The sequence below is a fragment of the Macaca mulatta genome, chromosome 5 (assembly GCF_049350105.2).
Source record: "Macaca mulatta isolate MMU2019108-1 chromosome 5, T2T-MMU8v2.0, whole genome shotgun sequence".
Taxonomy (NCBI): Eukaryota; Metazoa; Chordata; class Mammalia; order Primates; family Cercopithecidae; genus Macaca; species Macaca mulatta.
The window spans coordinates 137770384-137797635 of record NC_133410.1 but is presented as its reverse complement, the minus strand read 5'-3'; the positions used below and the strand labels follow the sequence as shown (position 1 = coordinate 137797635).

General features: G+C 36.5%; 1 protein-coding gene across 6 annotated transcripts in view; it reads left to right on the top strand.

Annotated features, from left to right (window-relative positions):
- Nucleotides 1-27252, top strand: part of SCLT1 (sodium channel and clathrin linker 1) — a 206316-nt gene that overhangs the window by 53246 nt on the left and 125818 nt on the right. For 3 of the 6 annotated variants that reach the window (XM_078001441.1, XM_015138939.3, NM_001258164.1), the window contains 3 exon segments: nt 1696-1754; nt 2287-2359; nt 6680-6735. In XM_078001441.1, coding sequence (XP_077857567.1) covers nt 6695-6735 — 41 coding nt within the window. In that variant the 5' untranslated portion in view covers nt 1696-1754; nt 2287-2359; nt 6680-6694. 6 annotated transcript variants of the gene reach the window in all.

The window sequence follows — 27252 nt, the reverse complement described above, 5'->3', positions numbered from 1 at the left end:
TTGAGTTATGCTTTAAAATTACTCTTTAATATGTATGTGATCATAAATACTTTCTCCCTTCAAAAAGCCAGAATATTACAGATGCTTTTAGTGATCCCTTTGACCGTCTTCCTTCTCTGTCCTATTTTCTTCTCTCCACCCCTAGAAATAACTTTTTTTTATGATATATCTATTTTGATACATATAAATTTAATTAATTTCTTGAACTACTTACGGGATTCTATTGTATCATTTTTTATTTATTCTGTTAAAAGACATTTTGTTAGCTATGTTTTATAGTAAAGGCACCACTGAAAAACCTTGCACATCTTGTGTTTAAATGTTTCTCCATATGCCATAGATACAAAATTTCTGGTCATGCTACGAATGCTATAGGTCTTTTAAATTTGCTTATGGTGTCTTTAGCTGTATAGAAGTTTTAAATTTGGATGTTGTAAAATGTGTCAGTCTTTCAATTTATAGGTTTTGCTCCTGGTGTCTTCCAGCTAACAAATGCAATTTGAGCAAAAAAGTATGGCAGGCGCTGCTTGAGATATTTACAAACAAAAGAGACAAAAATTTCTGCATTTGTGAAGTTAAGAAAGCATTGTCTAACTCAAGGTCAATAATGCATTTTCTTGCAATAATTGTTAAAATTTTAACAACATTTGGATTTTTATCTATATTTTTCCATTTAGTATGTGCTAGAATCTAATTTTGTTTGTTATCCAGTACTATTTGTTGGATAGCAGTACTGTGTCCATTCGATTATAATTCCTCTTGTTTTATATACCACATACCTATAAATGCTTGAATCTATTTCTGGGTTTGTTATACTGTTGAGTTTGTTACTGTACCTATAGCATACTGTTAAAATTGCTGTAGCATTGTGGTGTTTTGCTATGTAGTAAGCCAAGTTCTTCTCTTTCTTTTTTCTTTTCCTTTTTTTTTGGTGAGATTATCTTGGCTAATTTTTCACACTTACTCTTTCATGGAACTTTTATAAATTATTCTATTGGAACTTCATTTTTGAGTGCAATGAAGTTGTAGTCAATTTTAGAGAGCTGACATACTCAAAATATTGACCGTTGCACCCATAGATGAATGCTATAGTACCATGTTTGTTTAGATTTCCTTTTATATCCTTTAGTAAAACTAATTTTCTCAATAAGCTCCTGTACCATTTTTTATTTGCTTTATTCTGCAGATATTGTTTGTCATAGTCGTGAATAGGATTTTTTATATTACATTTTCTAATCATTGCTGGTATTTGAAAAAGCTAGTAATTTTTTTTTTAAGTGTTCATTTTCTGTCTGGTGACTTTTAGTGTATTCTCTTACTAGTTCTAATAATTGGTAGATTTTACTGAGTTTTTAGGTAAATGGCCAAATTGTTTGTAGATAATAATAGCCTTGCTTCTTGCTTTTCAACCTTTAAATTGTAATTGATTAGATTTCTGGCAGATATTTTTATCAAATTAAGAAAAGTTCCCCAAATTTCTAATTTGCCAATGGTTTTTATTATGCACGGGTATTAAATTTACCAAATGCTTTTCAATATAAATTGAGATTATTATTTTTTCTTTTTCTCTCATTATGAATGACATAAATAGATTTTCTAAGGTTATGAAAATTTAATTGCATTTAATATTAAATCACTATCAATTTTGGCTAGAATGATGTGAGAACACATTTTAAGATGCACATTCTCTTATAGAAAGCTGTCTGCCAAGGAGAAGGAGACGACACATTTGAAAACCTCGTGTTTGACCAAAGGTAAAGTATTAACCAGAATAATATCATTTTCTTAGTTTTATTTAATTGTTATTAAAGTAATTCTTTTAGTATCAGGAATGTTTGTTTCATGATCTGCTGTTATTAAACTTAAATGCTTTGTTCTTGAATTGACAAGAAAAAGCAAGTATTACAGGGTCTACAAAATTAGTTCTCAGACGGAATGATTTTACCCCTGTTTCACCAGGAGATATTTGGCAATGTCTAGAAACATTTTTGCTTGTCACTACTGTGGAAAGTGAGACTGCTGCTGCCATCTAATGGGTAGAGGCCAAGGATGCTGTTAAACATCCTTCAATGCACAGACTAGCCACTCCACAACAAAGAATTTTTCAGTCCAAAATATTAATTGTGCAAATATTTAAAACTCCTGGTTTTGGAAAAAAGGGAAAAGTTTTGGTTGCATGAGTAGACTAAACATAAAATTTTTATGTGTAATTTATTTCACTTGTTATATATTTATTAAACTAGATGGAACAGAATATGCTATATTTTTATTGTCTTTTTTTTTTAGCTTTTTAGCTCCTCTTATAACTGAGTATGATAAACATCTAGGAGAACTAAATGGGCAGCTGAAATATTATCAGGTATGAAATCATAGTTATGAGGCTTTTATAATATTTCGTTATGAAAATAAAAAGTAAAATAGACTCCCTCTTTTTAAAAAGACATTGATGAGAAAGAGAATATTTGCTGTAACTAACCAATTGGTGGCCCTCTGTAAATGTGTGTGAATGTATATATGTGTATATGTTTGTTTAAAGATTCTCTTCTAGCTGGGTGCAGTGACTCACGCCTGTAATCCCAGCACTTTGGGAGGCTGAGACAGGAAGATCATTTGACCAGCCTGGGTAACATAGTGAGACTCATCTCTTTTTTTTTCTTTTTCTTTTTTTTTTTTTTTTTTTTTTTTTTTGGAGATGGAATCTCACTCTGTTGCCAGCCTGGAGTGCAGTGGTGCGATCTTGGCTCACTGCAACCTCTAACTCCCTGGTTCAAGCTATTCTCCTGCCTCAGCCTCCCGAGTAGCTGGGATTACAGGCATGAGCCACTGTGCCCAGCTAATTTTTGTGTTTTTAGTAGAGATGGGGTTTCACCATGTTGGCCAGGATGGTCTTGATCTCCTGACCTCGTGATCCGCCCACCTTGGCCTCCCAAAGTGCTAGGATTAAGTTAGCTAGGTGTGGTGGTGTGCACCTGTGGTCCTAGCTACTCAGAAGGCTGAAGTAAGAGAATTGCTTGAGCCTGGGAGGTCGAGGCTTTATTGAGCTGTGGTCAAGCCGCTGCACTCCAGCCTAGGCAACAGAACTGGACCTTGTCTCAAAGAAAATTAATATTCTCTTCAGTCTTGTCTTTTAATTCAGTGTTTCCTTGCTCTTGCTGTCTTGCGTGAGATACTTCTTAGGTGCTTAGAAGAAGCTCTTAATCTCCTTATTGTTTGCTTACATCTCTCTATTTTTAACCTAAAACTGTCTCTCATCCTTTCAGACCTTCCTCCGTACCTCATTCTATCTGCATTTCCCATTACTTGCAGAATGGATTATCATTTTGGGTCCCAGGGCTTATGGAGAACTGGAATAATAGCACAAAATTGTTTAGGGTACAATTTGAGTTTCAATGAGCTACATGTTTAGAATATACCTAATATTTATAATGTGTTTCTTTGATCTGAAAATGTCTTTTAATGTTTTCCCCTAAAATTTTGACCTTTCTGATACTGTGATAACCATATAATGGAAGTATTTCTTAAATAGAACTTACATGTCTCAAGCTAAGCCTATCAGGAGGCAATGACCTCTCTTTATTAGAGCTTGAATATACTCATGATTGTATTTGGTTTAGATACCAATTCCTGGATAAATACAGTTGTAGCAAGGGTGGCAAAGTTGGCTTTCATTAATGCAAATGGAAGAGAGTATAATGACTTTATATTAAAGCACCCTGGCCAGGTGTGGTGGCTCATGTCTGTAATCCCAGCACTTTGGAAGGACAAGGTATGGAGATCCCTTGAGGTCAGGAGTTTGAGACCAGCCTGGCCAACATAATGAATTCCCGTCTCTACTAAAAATACAAAAATTAGCCAGGTATGGTGGCACACACCTGTAATCCCAGCTACTCGGGAGGCTGAGGCAGGAGAAATCACTTGAACCCGGGAGGCAGAGGCTGCAGTGAGCTGAGATCGTGCCACCGCACTCCAGCCTGGGCAACAGAGTGAGACTCTGTCTCAAAAAAAAAATAAAATAAAATATAGTAAAGCAACCCCTGAGACTGATTTCCTCAGAATGGGGCCGTGTGTGTGGCAGACACTAAGCACTTTCTCCCTTACTTCCTTTTCTTTTTATGCATGGACGTGAAGGGATCCTACTGTATACTTTCAAGTGTAGCACATAGTAGGCCCTTAAATATTTAATAAATGATTAAATGCCAGGGTTTATGGGAATAAGCTGATTAGAGCTAGTTTAACAAGCCCTTACTTATCAATTAATGCATTGATATGTAGCTTTACTAAAAGAACACATAATGCTTCCAATTGCTAAAAATAAAATTAGGTTCTTTCACTGCGTTTGAAATTATGTAGGCTTTCATTTCCAAGGTTATTTCTCAAACACATAAACGTACAAAGTTGTCCTCTAGACCCAAATGTCAAATAAAAGCATTTCATTAAAATTATAGTGTCTTTTATCATAAAGTCTTCCTGGTCTTTACTGTGTATTTCTTAGCCTGTAGTCATTTAAATTTAGGACAAGCACAGTAATGTCTTTTAATCTTCCTAGCTGACAATTAAAGAGCAACGGAAAGCCCTCTTTTGCACAAATGGTATTTTCTTTTTGTTTTCAGGACTAGTGAATTTAAAGTTTCTGCTGAATTTACTCTTTCTAAATTCCTATAATAACATATTATGTACTTTGGTTGTTATAACATAAGATAGCTAATTATCTTGAAATTAAATTCTTTTAAATTTTTTATAATCTGATTCATGTATTTCTTTAATAAGCCATTTTACTAAGATGTTTAAGTTTGTTTTTCCATTTTGCATTCTTTACCGCCAGAGGGTGATCACTGAATTAATTACAAGAGAGAAATAAACTATGCTAGAAAGCCTAAGAGTCTTTGATGATAAAAATAATTGCTCCTTCTTTTAGAGAAAAAAAAAATGTTGACATCTAAGAATGGTTGCTCAGATAGATGTGATTGATTAGAAGTACTAGTTCTTATGACTTATTGACCTAGTCAAAAAATAGTGTTATCTCCAAAGCAGGAAAAGTAGCACTGCAATTCTCTATATGGACGATTTTTTGCCGGAAAATATAAATAGAAGGGAAAAATTTGATGATGTGAGAAATACTGTGTGGATTTCACTTCCTTCCAAATGTAAATATTTTGAAATATTTTACAGTAAGGAATTTATAGTGAGAGTGTTACAATCCATCTTTAGTCTTAGCTAATGAGTATGTATCTTACATAATTATTTAAGAGTAATAAACATTCTTTAAGATGCACTGATAGTTTTGCAACTTTTAAAGATGAGTTTATTGGCTGCAGTGGGCTGTGATCATGCTCTCGAGAACACTCCAGCTTAAGAGACAGAGTGAGATGCCATCTCAGGGAAAAAAAAATTATTTAAAAATTATAAAATCAACATAATTGCTACAATAAATCCAAACCTCTTGCCATGACATTCTCAAAACCCTGTACCTGTCTTTCCAATTTTCTCTCTCACTGTATCGGTCCATATATGGCCAGTGCTCAATTATCTGGTAGTGAATTAATTCATGTTGGTTTAATTGTTTCAGGCATAACGGGGACCTTGGAAAAGTTCACCTTTCAAACCAAATTTATAGTTAGCATTCACTATTCTGATCTCCTAGACCAAGCTGCCTTGATCTTCTCTGGTTGAAAGGGAGAGAAAAAGGCTTGGAGAACTGCCTGTTCCACCCGTCCGTTGTGAAGGTGTACTCCAGGATAAGCTTCTCTCCTTTAGCCTAGGAAGCACAATCAAGACTAATACACAATCATGAATTGATTACAGTTTTAAGTGAGATTTTGCATGCTTTTACATATAAATTCAGGGTTTTTTTCCGGGGGGGGGCGGGGGTGTATGCTCTCCACTTGCTCATTCACACTTACTGAGAGTTGACTACTTATTTTTTGCTATTTTGCTTTTACTCATATTTTTACCAACTTTAAATGCTCTTTCTTTTCTTTTGAAATCCTAACATCTTTTTACTCCTTCAGAGAGCATTAATCAGACCTTCATTTAATTCCCTTTCTAGTGTGCATTTTATTCTTCCTTGTATTTTACTTAGGTGATTTTTTTTTTTTTAACCATCTTTCCTACTATTTTTCAGTGAGCATGTCTGTTTACCTTAGCAGCCTTGTATGGTACAGAGAGTTTAGATAGTTAATGAAAGTGGTGAATCAGAGACTGAACGAATGACTGCTAAAAAAAGACCTCCATTTTCTTCTTACTGTTAGCATTTTACCTTTTGAAATACTAGAAAAATACATATGCTTATATGGGCTTCACTAAACTGAGGTGAATTAACTAAGATATACATTCAAGATACAGGAACCATCTGGTATTTGTTATAGTGACATACTCCGGAATATCTTTCATCTGTTTTTCACAGCTACAAGTCATAGGAATTACATTTATAAATATTTCTCACTGTGTTACATAAAATCTTTCTATTTTATTTATATTCTATTTAAAATGAATGTTTTATTGTATTCTGCTTATTAGTAAACTATCCATATTAATTATCCCTTTGTTAGAAATAAGGAATAAGTCTTTCAAATCTGACACTAGACCAGTGTCAGAATCTGATTGCTTACATGAGTGGTCTACTTAATGGAGAGCTGATTGTCTGGAAAATGTATTGCAACACCATATTTTATTCTTTCAGAAACAGGTGGGTGAGATGAAACTACAGCTTGAAAATGTCATCAAGGAAAATGAAAGGTAAATCAATTAACTATTGGTTTTATCTTTTATTGTCTTAGGTAACTTTTATTTTTGTTATTTGATATTTGATAGCTATAGTATTAATAGTTAAGAATGTGGACTCTGGGGCCTGATTTTTCTATTTGACTCCTGGCTCAATTACTTGTTAGCTGTGTGACCCTGAACAGGTTACTTCCCTTTCTGTTTTAGTGTCCTCTTCTATAAATCAGATATCATAATAGAACCTATTTCATAGGGCTGACTGTAACGGATAAAGTAAGTACTTGGAGTAGGGTACAAAATAAGCACCTTACAAATATTAGCAATCAATAATGTAGTATATAACATATATGTATGTTGGAAAACATATTGATAAAATGAAAACTTCTCAACATACCACTCAGCTTGAGTGTTAAAATGTTGCCAATACTCGTGCATCTATCCATGGTTTTCTTCCATTTCCCGTCCTTCTCTTTTTCTCTGCCAGAGATAAACACTATCTTGAATTTTGTGTTTATTATTCCCTTGCTTTTACAGTTTTTTTATAGGTATGTGTATCTCCAAGCAATATACTTTTTAGTTTTATATTTTTAAAGACTGTATAAAAATGGTATCTAGTGTTCTAGGACTTTTTTATTCAATAACACACACAAGTGCAAGAGTTTCAAGGAAGGAAGTTGCTGGATTATAGGTTATATGAATATCAATTTTGCAATATAATATCAACTTAATTTCCAAAATAGCTATGCCAATTTATACTCTTACCAGTGATATTTATGAGTTTATATTGATCCATATCTTTTAATATCTGTAGCTCTTGTTAAGCTTCCTAATTTTCATCATTTTGACTGTTAAATACTTTTTTATTGTGGTTTTAATTTACATTTTCCTGAATACTAATATTATTGACTTTTTTTTTTTTTTTTTTTTTTTTGAGACGGAGTCTTGCTCTGTCTCCCAGGCTGGAGTGCAGTGGTGCGATCCCGACTCAGTGCAAGCTCCGCCTCCCGGGTTCGTGCCATTCTCCTGCCTCAGCCTCCCAAGTAGCTGGGACTACAGGCGCCCACCACCACACCCAGCTAATTTTTTGTATTTTCAGTAGAGATGGGGATTCACCGTGTTAGCCAGGATAGTCTCGATCTCCTGACCTCATGATCTGCCCGCCTCAGCCTGCCATTACTGACCATTTATATGTTTATTTACTTATGTGGTTTTCTTTTCTCATAAAATGCTTGTTCATATATTTTCCCCATTTCTACTTATCTTTTTCTTATTAAATTGTCAAAGTGCATTATGTGATCTGTATTCTGAAAATTTGTTGATGTGCCAGTCAGTCTCAACGCAGTAAACAATAACCATTCTAGAAATTTCAAACAAGAAAGGATTTAATTCACTTACAGTTAAGTGCTACTAAATGATTGGTTTTACAGTTACACCTCAGAGACTATAATCCTGAGGTCAGGAATTTATGGTGCTACACCATCCCTATTACCATGGCAGCATCATTTCCATAAAGCTGGAGACGATATTGGATAAAGGACCATATGATATTGACTACAAGAGACATTTTTGTCTATCCAGTTTTATTTACCAGCCACTATATCAACAGAAAAATGGTCTCAGCTCACTTCTGCCTTCTATATCTCCCTGAAATGCCTCTCACTGGTAAAATTTTAATCTTACCCACAACTTCAGCTGCAAGACATCTGGACAATGTAGTTTGAGACTTTTCGCCCGTGGGACGGAGGCCAGAATATGAAAGGGGACAGAAATAAATAATTAGTGCCAGTGGTTCATAGAACACATTCAATAATAGATGTTTCAAATCTGTATTCCCAGATTGTGGTGTGTTTGATTAACAGAATTTTTTTCTTTTTTTTTTAAGTATTTGAATCTCTCACTCTTCTCCTGTGGTTGTTGTTCTTTGTATCTCCTGTAAGAAGTCCTTTCTCAGCCTAACATCATAGAGATCTTCTCTTATGTTTGCTTCTAAAAAATGTTTAAAGCTTTTCCATACCAAGTTTCTTAACTTTAACCCATAAAATTCATATTACTGGACTGAAGTCTGATACATCTTTTTTTGTTGACTTTTAACTAGACTAAATATCCAAAGTTTTTTTAGTTCTAAATTTGTTCAAAACATGGGCTCTTTTAAAGTTTGACATTCTTTTATTGTATTCTTCTATATTATATAGTAATTTTATTTTTATTGCATTTATTTTAGTGTAGCTATATTTAAATTAATACATGCTGTTCCTTAAAATTACGTAGCACACCCATGGAATTGTCTTGCCCTTGGCTATTTCATGATTTTCTCTTGCTTGTATTTTCCATTAGTTTTCTTTCCTTCTAATTTCCAAAAACTTCACATATTTAAGCTGTCAGTGTTTACTGAAGTGTAAAATAAAGTAAATCTTTTAATTGGGCTTTTAGTTTTTCTCATTTATTTTTGTTTTTTTCCCATGGGAAACTTTTTTTAATCTTAATATTTTATGATTTACTATTCTTTTCCAAAATACTTATTAAGCAGGAATATACTCTTCCTAGTAAAGAATATTATAAAGATTTCTGAATCACCAATATACTTAGATAAAGTTTGTATATTAATGTGCTGAGAATAGAGAAGGTATTTTATGGTTGAGCTAATCATTTAATTGTTTCCTATATTGGACTTTATATTATTCCTTTCATATCCAGGTCTTTTGAAGCCGGTCTTTAAAATCTGCCTTCACCTATTTAACGGTAATGCAGTCATGTCTCATGAATATGTTTATTCCTAGTATAATAGGAAAGTGTAAAAAATGGATTCTAAGTTTATTAAAGACACTTTTGGTAACTTGATAGTGTTAATCAGGTTTTAAAGTGAACTCTACTGATTATGTCATTAGGACAACATCCTACTTTTAATTGTATTTGCAGCTAAGGACTACAAAATCAAAAGAATTTAATTTTTAAGGAAAATACCTTAAATAAATATACATGGACAGGTCTAAATAATGGAAGCTAGCAATGGCGTGGATTGTGTAAAAGTATACAATTTCACATTACTGAATTTTGGGAAAATTTTAATACTTACATTTGTATATCAGAGTATATTATCTGAGAATTTACTACAAATAGGAAATAATGAGGTCATTTTATAAAACTCAGACTGAGGAAAAAGTAAAAAAAAAAAAAAGCATATTATTAGTAGTAGTATTCTCCCTTCCATTTTGAAATCCTTGAAATGTATTTCATGTTGAGATTATAGAGGTTTTTGTTTTGTTTTGCTTTGTCTTGTTTCTTTCTCAATACTATTTTTTCCTCCTCTCATAACTTTCCAGAGGAAGGAAATTGAGTAAGATAATTGAATAAATGAATGAATACATGTACAGCATTTTCTGATACTAACTAAATACAAAGTAAATTTTATTGTTGTCATTTTTTATTTTACTATTGAGGGTATGGAAGACATCATCTGTTGCCAGTACAAGAGCTGTTTTTTTCCTTCATACATAGTCACATAACCCTAATTTTGTTCCAGTGGCAATGTGCTCAGGGAAGATGAGCTTATTCCACAACCTGAGATAATAAATCATTGACCTAAACCAGTTTTTATGTCTTTTTGCCAGGAATTGGCTTGGAAGTGGACATGTGACCTAGTTTTAGCCAGTGAGATATAAAGGAAAATCTCTTGTGGAGCTTCTGAAAAAGCTTTTTCTCTCTAATAAGAGGAGAGAGGGCAAAAAGAAAGCTTTCCCCTTTTCCTGCTCCCTGTCATTTTAGAAAGTGATGTGTGAAGCTGCTATAGCCATTTTTTAACTATGTGTGTAGGTATCAGCAACATGAGATTAGAAGAAGAGAAACATGAGGAAACCTTTGCAAAGTCCTTAAATGATATTATTGAGCTGCTGAAGCAAATCTGGAACTGTATACCTTCCAAGTTAATATTAGGTGAAGTAAGAAAATAGTCATTCACAACTGTTGAGTGGTTACTAAATGTCAGGCACCATTTAAGGCTTTCAGATACATTAGTGAATAAAATAGACAGAAATGGCTATTCTCATTTATTTGTTGGGTGTTTTATTACTTGTAGCCAAAGTGTGCTGATAAAGAGATTTAATTACATCTGTCAGGGGTTCACAAACTGTAGCTTGTGGGTCAAATCTGGCCTGCCAGATCTTTTTATAAATAAAATGTATTGGATCACAGCCATGCTTAGTCATTTAAATCTTGTCGACGGCTGCTTTGTTTTATGTGCCTATGAAGTTGAATAGTGGTGACAGAGATTGAATGGCTCACAAAACCTAAAATATTTATGTACTCTCTGGTCCTTTACATAAAAAGTTTACTAATCCCTGATACATGGAATATTCTTTCACTGCAGAATCTCTTAAACTAGTCTTTAACAGTCACTAAAAAGTTTTTTTGAAATTTAAAACTATCTGAAGATATTTAGGCATATTTATATATAGCTTTAGAACACAGAAACATAATCAACAAGATTATAAAGTTAGTATTTAGTATATAAAGTAGTTAGTATACGAATCTAGTATGTAGTGATATTTGGCATCTTGTTATTTTTTATTTTCTGATAGCCTGATATTTATTTTTTTAGATTACAACTAAATATGATACAGATTTAAATAGCATTATACAACAGAATTATTTTAAAAACATTTTTATTGATGTGCTTTCATAATTTGACTAATGATAATCAATGGTATGATATTAAATTTGATTTTACTTTCCCTAATTATGCCATTCAAGTGTGCTGACAATATCCTATGAATACAGTATAGTAAATATTTATTATCTATTTGAAATTTGGGAAGGAGTTCATGTATATATTTACAAAAACAATAATAAAGCCATTATTTTTCAATGCTAGCCCAGAAAAAGGTATTCTCCTCCCTTCAAATTGATTTGTTTATGGAATTTCAGAAGATGTGATGTAAATGCTTTTCCTATTCTTGAGTGAAAAAGAGAAAAGAAATCTCTGGAATGACATGGTCAACACCACTATGCTGGTGCTACTCGAGGTCATTACACTGTGAAGAAGACTATTCCCCAAAGCCCGCCAGAATCCTGTCTGCCTAAGCTTTAATCGTGAAGTTTTAAGTATCTATTTTTAATAATCTCATGAAAAGCCAAAACTAACCTGGTTCTCTGTGTGTCTTGGTTTATAATTGAGTTTATGTTTTTGTATTTATGTATGTATAGACCTCTCATCAAACTTCATTTTGTTACTAGTCTTAAGTCACTCTGACCTTACATTGGCTTCTTTAAACATGGTAAACTAGTTTCAACCTGAGAACCTTTTACCTGTTTCTTCTGCCTTGAATGTGTTTCTCCAGAGCTGCACAGAACTGGACTTTTCCCTTCATCCAGTCTCTTATCAGGGAGGCATTCCTAAGCACATCATCTAGCCCTTCTCTTTCCAAACCCTCCCATCTTTCATTTTTGTATTATCCAATTTTATTTTATTCATAGTACCTTATTACTATTTGAATTTTTTTTTTTTTTTACTTTAAGTTCTGGGATACATGTGCAGAACATACAGGTTTGTTACATAGGTATACATGTGCCATGGTGGTTTGCTGCACCCATAAACCCATCATCCAGGTTTAAACCCCACATGCATTAGGTATTTGTTCTAATGCTCTGTCTCCCCTTGCCCCCCACCCCCTGATAGGCCCTAATGTGTGATGTTCCCCTCCCTGTTGTCCATGTGTTCTCATTGTTCATCTCCCACCTATGAGTGAGAACATGCAGTGTTTGGTATTCTGTTCCTGCATTAGTTTGTTAAGAATGGTGGCTTCCAGCTTCATCCATGTCCCTGCAAAGGACATGAACTCATTCCTTTCTATGGCTGCATAGTATTCTGTGGTGTGTATGTGCCACATTTTCTTTATCCAGTCTATCTTTGATGGGCATTTGGGTTGGTTCCAAGTCTTTGCTATTGTAAATAGTGCTTCAATAAACATATGTGTGCATATGTCTTGATAGTAGAATAATTTATAATTTTTGGGGTGTATACACAGTAATGGGATTGCTGGATCAAATGGAATTTCTGGTATTATATCCTTGAGGAATTGCCACACTGTCTTCCACAAAGGTTGAACTAATTTACACTATCACCAACAGTGTAAAAGCATTCCTATTTCTCCACAGCCTCACCAGCATCTGTTGTTTCCTGGCTTTTTAATGATCACCATTCTAACTGGTGTGAGATGGTATCTCATTGTGGCTCTGATTTGCATTTCTCTAATGACCAGTGATGATGAGCTTTTTTTCATATGTTTGTTGTCTGCATAAATATCTTCTTTTGAGAAGTGTCTGTTCTTATCCTTCACCCACTTTTTGATGGGGTTGTTTGTTTTTTTCTTGTAAATTTGTTTAAATTCCTTGTAGATTGTGGATATTAGATCTTTGTCAGATAGGTAGCTTACAAAAATTTTCTCCCATTCTGTAGGTTGCCAGTTCACTCTGATGATAGTTTATTTTGCTGTGCAGAAGCTCTTTCATTTAATTCAATCCCATTTGTCAATTTTGGCTTTGTTGTAATTGCTTTTGGTATTTTATTCATGAAATCTTTGCCCATGCCTGTGTCCTGAATGGTATTGCCTAGGTTTTCTTCTAGAGTTTTTATGGTTTTGGGTTTTACATTTAAGTCTTTAATTTATCTCGAGTTAATTTTTGTATAAGGTGTAAGGAAGGGGTCCAGTTTCAGTTTACTGCACATGGCTAGCCAATTTTCCCAGCACCATTAATTAAATAGGGAATCCTTTCCCCATTGCTTGTTTTTGTGAGGTTTATTGAAGATCAGAAGGTTGTAGATGTGTGGTGTTATTTCTGAGGTCTCTGTTCTGTTCCATTGGTCTATCTATCTGGTTTGATACCAGTAACATGCTGTTTTGGTTACTGTAGCCTTGTAGTATAGTTTGAAGTCAGGTAGCATGATCTTTTTGTTTAGCTTTGTACTTTTTGCTTAGGATTGTCTCCAGCTTTGTTCTTTTTGCTTAGGGTTTGACTATATGGGTTCTTTTGATTCCGTATGAAATTTAAAGTATTTTTTCTAATTCTGTGAAGAAAGTCAATGGTAGCTTGATGGGAATAGCATGGAATCTATAAATTACTTTGGGCAGTATGGCCATTTTCACAATATTCTTCCTATCCATGAGCATGGAATGTTTTTCCAGTTGTTTGTGTCCTCTCTTTTTCCTCGAGCAGTGGTTTGTAGTTCTCCTTGAAGAGGTCCTTCATATCCCTTGTAAGTTGTATTCCTAGGTATTTTATTCTCTTTGTAGCAACTGTGAATGGGAGTTCACTCATGATTTGGCTGTCTGCTTGTCTATTGTTGCTGTATAGGAATCCTTTGATTTTGCACATTAATTTGGAATCCTGAGACTTTGCTGAAGTTGCTTATCAGCTTTAGGAGTTTTTGGGCTGAGACAATGGGGTTTTCTAAATATATAATCATGTTGTAGTCAAACAGAGACAATATGTCTTCCTCTCTTCCTATTCGAATACGCTTTATTTCTTTCTCTTGCCTGATTGCCCTGGCCAGAGATTCCAATACTATGTTAAATAGGAGTGGTGAGAGCGGGCATCCTTATAATGTGCCAGTTTTCTAAGGGAATGCTTTCAGCTTTTGCCCATTCAGTATGATATTGGCTATGGGTTTGTCGTAAATACCTCTTAATATTTTGAGAAATGCTCCATTAATACCTAGTTTGTTTAGAGTTTTCAGCATGAAGGATGTTGAATTTTATCAGAGGCCTCTTCTGCATCTATTGAGATAATCATGTGGTTTTTGTCATTGGTTCTGTTTATGTGATGAATTTCATTTATTGATTTGCATACGTTGAAACAGCCTTGTATCCTAGGGATGAAGCTGACTTGATCTTTGTGGATAAGCTTTTTGATGTGCTGCTCGATTCAGTTTGCTAGTATTTTATTGAGGATTTTTGCATCAATGTTCATCAGGGATATTGACCTGAAATTTTGTTGTGTCTCTGCTAGGTTTTGGTATGAGGATGATGCTTGCCTCATAAAATGAGTTAGGGAGGAGACCCTCTTTTTCTGTCGTTTGCAATAGTTGCAGAAGGAATGGTACCAGCTCCTCTACACCCCACATCAACAGAATATTGATGTAGAATTCAGATGAGAATGTCTGGTCCTGGGCTTGTTTTGGTTGTTAGGCTATTAAGTACTGCCTCAATTTTAGAACTTGTTTTTGGTCTATTCAGGGATTCAACTTCTTCCTGGTTTAGTCTTGGGAGGGTGCATGTGTTCAGGAATTTATCCACTTCTGGATTCTCTATTTTATTTGCATAGAGATGTTTGGAGTATTTTCTGATAGTAGTTTTTATTTCTGTGGGATCAGTGTTGATATCCTCATTATCATTTTTTATTGTGTCTATTTGATTCTTCTCTCTTTTCTTCTTTATTAGTCTAGCTAGAGGTCCGTCTGTATTGTTAATATTTTCAAAAAACCAACTCCTGGATTCATTCATTTTTTGAACAATTTTTCATGTCTCTATCTCCTTCAGTTCTGCTCTGATCTTAGTTATTCCTTGTCTTCTGCTAGCTTTTCCATTTGTTTGCTCTTGCTTCTCTAGTTCTTTTAATTGTAATGTTAGGGTGTTGGTTTTAGATCTTTCCCACTTTCTGATGTGGGCGTTTAGTGCTATAAATTTCCCTCGTAACACTGCTTTAGCTGTGTCCCAGAGATTATGGTACATTGTGTCTTTGTTGTCAATGGTTTCAAATAACTTCTTGATTTCTGTCTTAATTTTGTTATTTACCCAGTAGTCATTTGGGAGCAGGTTGTTTAATTTCCATGTAGTTGTGCAGTTTTGAGTGAGTTTCTTAATCCCAAATTCTAGTTTGATAGCACTTAGGTCTGAGAGACTGTTTGTTATGAACTCCATTCTTTTGCATTTGCTGAGGAGTGTTTTACTTTGAATTATGTGGCCCGTTTTAGACTACATGGTGTGTGGTACTGAGAATAATGTATATTCTGTTGATTTGGGGTGTAGAGTTCTGTAGATGTCTATTAGGTCTGCTTGGTCCAGAGCTGAGTTCAAGTCTTGAATATCCTTGTTTATTTTCTGTTTTCTTGTTCTAATATTGACAATGGAGTGTTAAAGCCTCCCACTAGTATTGTGTGGGAGTCTAAGTCTCTTTGTAGGTCTGTAAGAACTTGTTTTATGAATCTGGTTGCTCCTGTGTTTGGTACATATATATTTAGGATAGTTAGCTCTTCCCATTGCATTGATCCCTTTACCATTATGTAATGCCCTTCTTTGTCTTTTTTGATCTTTGTTGGTTTAAAAGTCTGTTTTATCAGAGACTAGGATTGCAACCTCTGCTTTTTTTTGCTTTCCATTTGCTTGGTAAATATGCCTCCATCCCTTTATTTTGAGCTTATGTGTGTCTTTGCATGTGAGATAGGTCTCCTGAATACAGCACACCAGTGGGTCTTGATTCTTTATCCTGTTTGCCAGTGTGTGTGTTTTAATTGGGGCATTTAGCCCATTTACGTTTAAGGTTAATATTGTTATGTGTGAATTTGATCCTGTTGCCATGATGCTAATTGGCTATTTTGCACATTAGTTGATGCAGTTTCTTCATAGTGTCATTGGCCTTTATATTTTACTTTGTTTTTGCAGTGGCTGGTACTGGTTTTTCCTTTCCATATTTAGTGCTTCCTTCAGGAGCTCTTGGAAGACAGATGTGGTGTTGACAAAATCTCTCAGCATTTGCTTGTCTGTAAAGAATTTTATTTTTCCTTCACTTATGAAGCTTAGTTTGGCTGGGTATGAAATTTTTGGTTGAAAATTATTCTCTTTAAGAATGTTGAATATTGACCCCCACTCTTCTGACCTGTAGGGTTTCTTCAGAGAGATCCAGTGTTAGTCTGATGGGCTTCCCTTTGTAGGTAACCTGACCTTTCTCTCTGACTGTCCTTAATATTTTTTTCTTCATTTCAACCTTGGAAAATCTGATGATTATGTGACTTGGGGTTGCTCTTCTCAAGGAATATCTTAGTGGTGTTCTTTGCATTTACTGAATTTGAATGTTGGCCTGTCTTGCTAGGTTGGGGAAGTTCTCCTGGATGATATCCTGAAGAGTGTTTTCCCACTTGGTTGCATTCACCCTGTCACTTTCAGGTTCCCCAATCAGTCATAGGGTTGGTCTTTTCACATAGTCCCATATTTCTCAGAGTCCTTGTTCATTCCTTTTCATGCTTTTTTCTCTAATCTTTCCTTCAGATTTTATTTCAGTAAATTGATCTTCAGTATGTAATATCCTTTCTTCCGTTTGATCGATTTGACTATTGATACTTTTGTATGCTTCACTAAGTTCTCATGCTGTGTTTTTCAGCTCCATCAAGTCATTTATGTTCCTCTTTAAACTGGTTATTCTAGTTAGCAGTTCCTGTAACCTTTTATCAAGGTTCCTAGCTTCTTTGCATTGGGTTAGAACATGCTCCTTTAGCTCAGAGGAGTTTTTTTATTACCCACCTTCTGAAGCCTACTTCTGTCAATTCTCTAACCTCATTCTTGGTCCAGTTTTGTGCTCTTGTTGGAGAGGAGTTGCGATCATTTGGAGCAGAAGAGGCATTCTGGGTTTTGGAATTTTCAGCGTTTTTGCACTGATTTTTCCTCATCTTCATGGATTTATCTACCTTTGATTTTGAGACTGATGACCTTTGGATGGGATTTTTGTGTGGGGGTCTTTTATGTTGATGTTGTTGCTTTCTGTTTGTTAGTTTTTCTTCTAACAGGCCCCTCTTCTGCAGCTCTGCTGCAGTTTGCTGGAGGTCCACTCCAGACCCTGTTTGCCTGGATATCTCTAGTGGAGGCTGCAGAACAGCAAAAATTGCTACCTGCTCCATCCCAGAGAGGCACCGGCCTGATGCCAGCTGGAGCTCTCCTATATGAGAGATCTGTCAGCCCCCGTTGGGAGGTTTCTCCCTGTCCGGAGGCATGGGGGTCAGGGACCCACTTGAGGAGACAGTCTGTCCCTTAGCAGAGCTGGTGCGCTGTGCTGGGAGAATCCCTCTTGTCAGGATCAGCTTCTTTCTTCACAACCAGCAGGCAGGAACGATTAAATCTGCTGAAACTGTGCCCACAGCCGCCCCTTCCTTAGGGCAGTGGGGGTTTTGTCTGTAAGGCCCTGACTGGGGCTGTTACCTTTCCTTCAGAGATGTCCCGCCCAGTGAGGAGGAATCTAGAGAAGCAGTCTGGCCACAGCCGCTTTGCCACACCCAGCCCAGACTTCCCAGCCTCCTTAGCACTGTCAGAGGGAAAACTGCCTATTCAAGCCTCAGTAATGGCGGATGCCCCTCCCCCAACCAAGCTTGATCATATCAGGTCGACTTCAGACTGCTGTGCTTGCAGCGAAATTTCAAGCCAGTGGTTCTTAGCTTGCTGGGCTCTGTGGGAGTTGGACCCACCAAGCAAGACCACTTGGCTCCCTGGCTTCAGCCCCCTTTCCGGGGGAGCAAACAGTTCTGTCTCACTCTCGTTCCAGGCGCCACTGGGGTATGAAACAGCCGTCCAGTTTTGTGCTTGAAACTCAGGGCCCTGGTGGTTTAAGCACATGGGGGAATCTCCTGATCTGCAGATTGCAAAAACCATGGGAAAAGCATAATAACCAGTCCCTCACTGCTTTCCTTGGCTGTGGGAGGGAGTTCCCCAGCTCCTTGCGCTTCCTGGGTGAAGCGACACCCCACCCTGCTTCTGCTCACCCTCCATGGGTTGGACCCACTGCCTAACCAGTCCCAATGAGATGAACTGGGGTACCTCAGTTGGAAATGCAGAAATCATCCTCCTTCTGCATTGGTCTTGCTGGGAGCTGCAGACTGGAGCTGTTCCTATTTGGCTATTTATTACCTGAAATTACTTACCTTCTTGGTAATTATTTGTCTTTTCCACTAGAATGTATGAGAGCAGGACCCTTGTCTCTTCTACCACTGTATACCTACCACCACTGAACAGTGCTTGGTACACATTAAACTGCTCAATAAATATTGAAGGAATGATTTCATATATTAAAAATATAAACGTACATATATTCATACCTGGATTTTTTTGCTGTAAAAAACAAAGGCCTGAGTCATTTGTAAGTAATAAGGAATATATGATAAGGAGATACATGGAATTTTAACTAGAACTGGGAAACAATTAGGAATGTCTCTACAGGTGTGTTCCTCTTACCAGTTCGCGTGGCCTTATGGTCTCTGCTATGGTGATGCCCCTCTGTGTAGCTGCTCCTTCTTCTTTTTCAACCAAAAGACTGATTCTCTCTCTTCTCTAGTCCAAATCCTGAAGAAACCCAGTCTTGTTGGTTTAGCTAATTGCCATCACTTGTAGTTGTCAACGCTTTTTATACCAGTCACCTGTTGATAGGACTGCCCTCAGAAAATATGCAAAATTATAATCTAATCATTGGCTTCTGTCTGTGCACAGAATAGTGCATGCTGTTCCCAGAGCCATGGGCTCTGGGCAAAGGCTACTTAAGTCTGGACATGGCAGATACCGTGACTATAACATATCCAGTATATATATAAGAATGTATTCATGGAGCACCTCACTTTGGCTTTAGACATCAGAGAAGGCTTCACTGAGTGGGTAAAATCTGAGCTGAGTCAGAAGGAGTAGGATTTCATTCTCAATGATTTTCAGAAAGAGTAGAATAAGTAGCAGATAACTGAAGAAAACATTATATGTCTAATACATTCAGGCCATGTAATATGGCTGTGTCTCAACATATGTAAGGGAATTATGCATGATGAGACACGCATGGCAGGTAGGGACCAGATGATATAAAATTTTATATTCTCTGCTTAAGGAATTGAGCTTTTCTTACAGATCACATAGAGGTTCTTCAGGGGTTCTGAACAGAGGAAGGGGTGCAATTTTAGAAGGATTCTTTCTAGTTGCACTTCAGAACTGGAGAATACCAGATAGAAAAAAAAAAAAATGTGTATGATTCATTGGAGGAGCATAAGAAAGGAAGCGGCAATTCTAGTTTTTAGGATCTTTCGTATTAATCCCAAAAAGAAATGCTGCACTGTGGCAGTGGTATGGATATTTTCACCAAGGAGGCTTGGATTAGTGAAATCTGTCTGGTGAGGTGAGGCATCTGGAGAGTCATACCAGACAGTTGTCTAGAATTTGTTTTTCATTTATATAAAGGAATACACAAAAATATAGTGGCAGCTGTGACAGGGTGCAAATGGGCTGCTGGGGTGCCTGCCTCCCTGTGGGAATTAACCATAGTGGTTATATGTGCATATAGTGGCAATATATGCCACTATGTTTGTCTGACTCTCTCTTCTGTCTTATTTGATTCTAAAATTCACTAACTATCCCCCTTTTCTCACCTTTTAACACCTGCAAAAGGGAGATGCAGCTGTATTCAATGGCTTGTGAAAGGTTAATAGGCAGCAGTTTTTCTTTTTAATGGTATGTAAAAGAGTGGTGCATCTTTTATTGGAGACAAATTCAATTCAAAGAAATACAGACATTGTGTTTGATTCATCTTTGTCACCTAAAAGATCAAAACTTTTATAAAGATGATCTTTGCCAAAATTTTATTGTCTGTTTGGGATAATTGGTTATAACTTTATTTCTACAGTCCCTGCCTGGGTAATTTTCTTGGTATTAGTACATGAATTTATATGGAACCCAGTTTCTTAATATATAAAATTAAAGTCTTGGACTATATGATTTCAGTTTTATTGTTTTATATTCTCATAGTAAGTGCTCTTTAAATCTTTTGAAATGATACTGCAAGTGGTAAGCTAGAAAAATAATAAAAATCATAAAGAATAACTATAAAAGCATAGCTATTTATGTAAATTTAATGTAAAAGCACTGTCTTATAGGACAATATTTATTTTCTTTAAAAAAAATTTCATCAGAAATATCTTTTCTCCAGCAAAATAGTCAACACTAAGGTTGCACAACTTGTTTCTTTTTTGTATTACTCATGTTGTACCTGGCATAACATATAGTAGAAGCTCCCTTACCTTCTAACTTAGTAGTTGGTCTGTTGATTGAGAGTTAGGAAAATAAGGAATCATAAAAAATACATACTTTAAAAATATTTGACTTTGAATTAATATAAATGTACATTTATTCTTTAATTATTTGGTATAATGCCAAGGTCTTTGAGCGAGTCTATTAATTTTTTGTTATCTTTGAAAGCTATGAAAGATAGTTTTTTGTTATCTTTCATGCATAAACCATATATATGTTTAACTCATTCTTTATAATTTCCATTTTAAATTTCTTTGAAGAAGTGTGAGAACGGAGAGATCATTTTGATCTCCTTTTAATCTTCTTTGATTTTGTAGTTTTTCTGGCTTTTTATAATTACCTTACCTACCTCTAATTAAATAGCAGTGAATTTAACAACTCATCTATATTGGGCCTTTCACATTCAGTTTAGGTGTTATAGAAACATTAACTCTTTATACTTTTATTTGTCACTTTGGGGCATATGTAATTAAATTGTGCAATTATAATAACAGGTTGTGGCAAATATGATAGATTGGCTTAACATCTGTTGCACCTTTCTTTTAGTATGCCTTCCTGTATTGCAGAGGCTGGAAAACTAAAAACTAGTTCAGGATATGAGTTTGGTTCTGCTAATGATAACCACTTGTACGATACCTAAATTGGGAAATAGTGGGAGAAAAGGCAGTGCCTGAGGCATCTATTTTGTGGCTAAGAATCTAACAAGTGTAGTATGGCTATAGAGCCAACAATTCTGGCTGTCACTTCTGTCAAAGCTAAGGCAGGGTGTTGCTGCAGGCGGCAGCTCTGGCAATAACATTCTGGTCTCAGGATCTCAGCAAAGGGATGTGATTCTAGAACCAGCAGTAGATATAGCTGCTTCCTGATTGTCCAGTTTCCTAATTGTGACCAATGTAGCAAACCATTTCTGCAATTAGCTAAACCAGTAAGATTGACTTTTTTTTCCAGAACTTGCACTGGAACATAGAGATCAGCTAATTGATAGTGATAGCAGAAAAGCAATTATGCAGAGATATATGGTGCTATTAGTGTTATTAATAATACAGATAACACTGTTTGCCTCCAAAACGTTTTATTTCGTTTCTCTTCTTAATATCAAGCCAACCAATTATAATAGTACTTTCTCTTTTTTATTTTCCTTTGGCTCTTACATTTTGACTTGCTTATGTATTTTAATAAATACAACTGGAACGAAAATTGTCTTACTACCTTGCATATAATATTTCTTTAGATATTTGTTGAGCTTGAATTGTTGATATTTAATTTTCAAGATGTTTAACCATACATAAAATATAATGCTTTAAAAAAGATCAATTTCTTAAACCTGTAGGGCACTTAACTGATTTTCTTAATTATACTGCCAATATCATTGGAAAATCAGATAAAATTCATTTAATCTGTATTTATTTACAAATATGTTATTACAATTATGTTATGTTTAAAAGAAAACAAGAAAATAAGCAAAGATATAGATGATATAAGGAGCAAATAACAAGTTTGAGTATGCACATTTGCATTTCTGTTTATACACACTCGTATATTAACCAACAGGAGTATACTTTGTTTTTCAAAGACCCATGAAAAACTTACAAACATAGATATGTAGTGAAAACCCTCCCTACCACATACACACATACAAATTCCCCCCCCCAAGAAAACACATAAATTATATCTGCAATAAAATACAAAATGACAAAGGATGAGCACATAAAAATTTTTAAACTATATTTTCAAATAACCCCTGAGATTAAAAAACGAATTGACAACTAAAATTAAAAACTACTTAAAATAAATACCATATCAAACTAGTAAGGTGCAGCCAAAATAGTATGCAGAATACTTTGTCGTTTTTAAGTAATAGAAAAGTAAAATTGAAAATAAGTAAATCAATGTTGTTTACATTAATGACAGAGTAGGTACTGTAATCAGGCTTCTTCTGAGAAAAACTAGAAAGTTCAGACAAAACTATAAAATGTTGACAAAACCTTAACAAAAATCAAATCTGTTTATTTTTTTTTTATTATACTTTAAGTTCTAGGGTACATGTGGATAATGTGCAGGTTTGTTACATATGTATACTTGTGCCATGTTGGTGTGCTGCACCCATCAACTCGTCAGCACCCATCAACTCGTCATTTACATCAGGTATAACTCCCAATGCAATCCCTTCCCCCTCCCCCCTCCCCATGAATCTGTTTAAAGAAATTGGAATCTGTGAAAAAAAATTATAGGGCAAAGACCAGGAATAGAAAGAAATCCAGGGATATAAGTCTGCATTTGGGGCTGCTTTCCCTAGTTGCATCTCACTGTCCAAGAAGAGATGGAGAGAGGTTTAAAAACTAAGGAGAGCTTGAAACAAATTTACAGTCTTAGAACAATAAAAAAAATGAAGTTCAGCATCCATCACACTTATGAATAGGTGTGTTAGGATCCTCAAAATGCCACTATACTTTTTAACGTATAATATCTAGCTCACATCTAACACAAAAAGAATTAGGAACAGGAAGATTGAAGCTAACATGGTAACATTTTAAAAGAATCACTAGAAATAATAGGCAATAAAAATAGATCCACAGGGTTGGCCTTTAAAATGCTTTACCAACAGAAAACCAAACACCACGTGTTCTCAATCAAGTGTGAGCTGAACAATGAAAATGCACATACACACAGAACAGAACAACACATACTAGGGCCTGTTGGGGGGATGTGGGAGGAAAGCATCAGGATAAATAGTTAATGCATGTAGAGCTAATACCTAGGTGATAAGTTGATAGGTGCAGCAAACCACCATGGCACACATTTACCTGTGTAACAAATCTGCAGGTCCTGCACATGTATCCCAGATCTTAAAATAAGATAAAACTAAAATAAATAAATAAACATGCTTAATGTGGTCAGTGAAATAAGATATAATATTGAGAATTTTGTAAGAGAACTAGAAACTCTAAAAAAAGAACAAATTCTAGAACTGAAAAAATACAACAATGGAAATGAGACATAACAAGATAATCAAATGCAACTTAATTCAGAAGAAATATTTTAACTGAATATCAATATGAAGCAGAGAGACAAGAGGATAGAAAATATAAACCTGTATGATAGCCACCTAGATGCAGCCAGGTGGAGCAGCTGCCACTGATGGACAGAGATGACTGGCGTACTCCTAACAGATGCTCAGGAGGAAGGCCCTGAGAGTGGATGGAGGAAAGACACAGAAGCTGCAATGAAGTGGGGGAAAACTGGGAACGCTACATGGGGGTACCACACACCTGGACTCATTCCTGGTCTCTGGTGGCTCCGAGGGAATGGGTGAGTTGAACTTTCAAGGAGCATGGGCCTCTGGAACCCTAGCAGGAGGACACCCTTCAACCATCATGGACACTCAAGTTAGCAGGGAGAGGTTCCTGGAGAAGTGGTAGGGGCAGCAAGCCAGCTGATGTGAATCCCAGAGGGTTTGGTGCAGGAGCATGTGTAGTGGAGCATGGCCAGGGACAAGGCTCGACTTGCTCTCTTGCTATCTTAGGAGACTTTAGTCCTAGGGGAGCTGTTCATCCTAATCTCTGCAGGGTGGACTTGCCCCAGCTCAGATAGGGCCAGTCCAATTTGAGCACCCCTTGGTCTGCTGCCCTCTCCTGGGTACCCAGCCTGGCCATGCCTGCCTAAAGAACAGCCTCAGGTGCCCTGGGAGCCACATCATGGCTTCTGTGCTGGTGGACCATGCCTGACTGGCAGAGAGCTCCAGCAGAGTGGCCCCAACAACCATGCACTAGCCTGCACACTCCCTCTGCACACCGCATCTACCCCTGGACCCATGGCAACTCCCCACATCTGTCTGCTGATACATGTCTGTGTGAGCAGGTTTTGCTTTCCTTGCCCCACCAGCACATGGGAGTGTAGTCCACTCCCCTCCAGTAGCTGACCACCATTGCAGACAGAGCCTTGGTGGAAACAGAGCCAGCCAGTCCCACCCTGCCAGCACTCCACTGTTGCACTAATACTTCCATGGGAGCAAAACTAGGCTGCTCAGAGAACAGCAGATTCTCCCCCACACTGAGCGACCACAAAGAGGGCACACAGACCTATGCCTACCAGTGCCCCTCCCCTAAGCCAGCACCACCACCTGCACAACCACCCACATAGTCACCAGCAGGGGCTCCCCACACCCATCCCAGATGAGTTGCTTCTGCCACTGTGGTTAATTCCCACAGGGAGACAGGCACCCCAGCAGCCACTAGCAGCCTGCCACAGCTGCCGCTACTGCTGTTGCTGACACATGTGAATGAGGACAGATCCCTCTGTCACTGCACCATGAAACACTTTGGCTGACACTACCCATTAGAGTGTAGTGACCAGTGGTCCAGAAACACCTGGAGCTCCCAGCACAGTGGATTTCTAACCTCAGGGAGTGAGAGAACAATGTCGGGGCCCAATACAAGTCCCCAGAGTTAGAGCATACAGTCCAGATATCAGGAGCTGAGCATTGGTCTCCTAATGTCTTTAAGAAATGAAGCCAGTCAGCTAAATCTTCCCTATATGATAATCAAACCCTCAAAGTCATCAAATAGGATAAAAGAAAAAAAAAGCCATTGAAAGGTCAGCAGCCTGAAAGATTGAAGGTGGATAAACCCAAAAAGATGAGAAAGAATCAGTGCAAGAATCCTGACAACTCAAAAAGCCACAGTACCTCTTTTCCTCTAATCAACCACATCACCTATACAGAAAGGATTCAGAACTGGACTAAGATTGTTAAAAATGACCGAAACAGAAATCACAATATGCATGAAAATGAAGATCATTGAGCTACAGGAGTATGTTGAAACCCAATCCAAGGAAGCTAAGAATGATGATAAAACAATGCAGGAGCTGACCGGCAAAAATAGCCAGTATAGAAAAAAACCAACTGACCTGATAGAACTGAAAAACATACTACAAGAATTTCATAATGCCATCGCAAGTATTAAAAGCAGAATAGACCAAGTGGAGGAAAGAATCTCAGAGTTTGAAGACTGGATTTCTAAAACAAGACTGTCAGACAAGAATAGAAATAAAAGAATGAAAAGGAATCAACAAAACCTCCAAGAAATGTGGGATTATTTAAAGAGGCAAAATCTATGACTCATAGCGTCCCTGAAAGAAATGGGGGGAAGGGAAGCAACTTGGAAAACATATTTCAGTGTGTCATCCATGAGAATTTTCCCAACCTAGCTTGAGAGGGTAACATTCAAATTCAGGAAACGTAGAGAACCCCAGTAAGACACATTACAAGAAGATCATCCCCAAGACACATAACCATCAGGTTTTCCAAGGTCAAAATGAAACAAAAAATGTTAAAGGCATCTAGAGAGAAAGGTCAGGTCTCCTGCAAAGGGAAGATGATTAGATTAACAGCAGACCTCTCAGCAGAAACCCTACAAGCCAGAAGGGATTGGGGGCCAATAGTCAACATTCTTAAAGACAAGAAATTCCAAGCCAGAATTTAATATCCAGCCAAAACAAGCTTCATAAGCAAAGGAGAAATAAGATCATTTTCAGACAAGCAAATGCTGAGGAATTTCATTACCACCAGACCTGCCTTACAAGAGCTCCTGAAGGCAGCACTAAATATAGAAAGGAAAGATCATTATCACCCACTACAAAAATACACTGAAGTACACAGACCAGTGACACTATAAAGCAACCACATAAACAAGTCTGCAAAATAACCAGCTGACATGATGACAAGATCAAATCCACAAATATCAATACCAACCTTGAACATAAATGGGCTAAATGCTCAATTAAAAGGCACAATCTTAGCAAACTAATGCAGGAACAGAAAACCAAATACTGCGTGTTCTCACTTATAAGTGGGAGCGAAATGGTAACAACTTATGAGCACAAAGAGGGAAACAACAGACACTGGGATCTACTTGAAAGGGGAGGGTGGGAGGAGGGAGAGGAGCAGAAATGATAATTACTGAATACTGGGTTTAATACCTGGGTAATAAAATAATATGTACAACAAACCCCCGTGACATGCATTTACCTATGTAACAAACCTTCACGTGTACCACAAAAGTAAAATAAAAGTTAAAAAAATAAAAAAGTAAAGACACAGAATGGCAAACTGAATAAAGAACCAAGACCCATTGGTATACTGTCTTTAAGAGTCCTATCTAACATGCAGTGACACACATGGACTCAAAACAAAAGAATGGAGGAAAATTTACCAAGCAAATGGAAAACAGAAAAAAAGCAGGAGTTGCAGTCATAATGTCTGACAAAACAGACTTTACACTGAAAAAGAGCAGGAAAAAAAAAAAAAAAAGGCATTACATAATGGTAAAAGGTTCAATTCAATTCAGCAAGAATATCTAACTATCCTAAATATATATGTACCCTACACAGGAGCACCAGATTCATAAAGCAAGTTTTTAGAGACCTTCAAAGAGAAACAGACTCCCATACAGTAATAGTGGAAGTCTTTAACACCACACTGAAAATATTAGACCAGTCATCA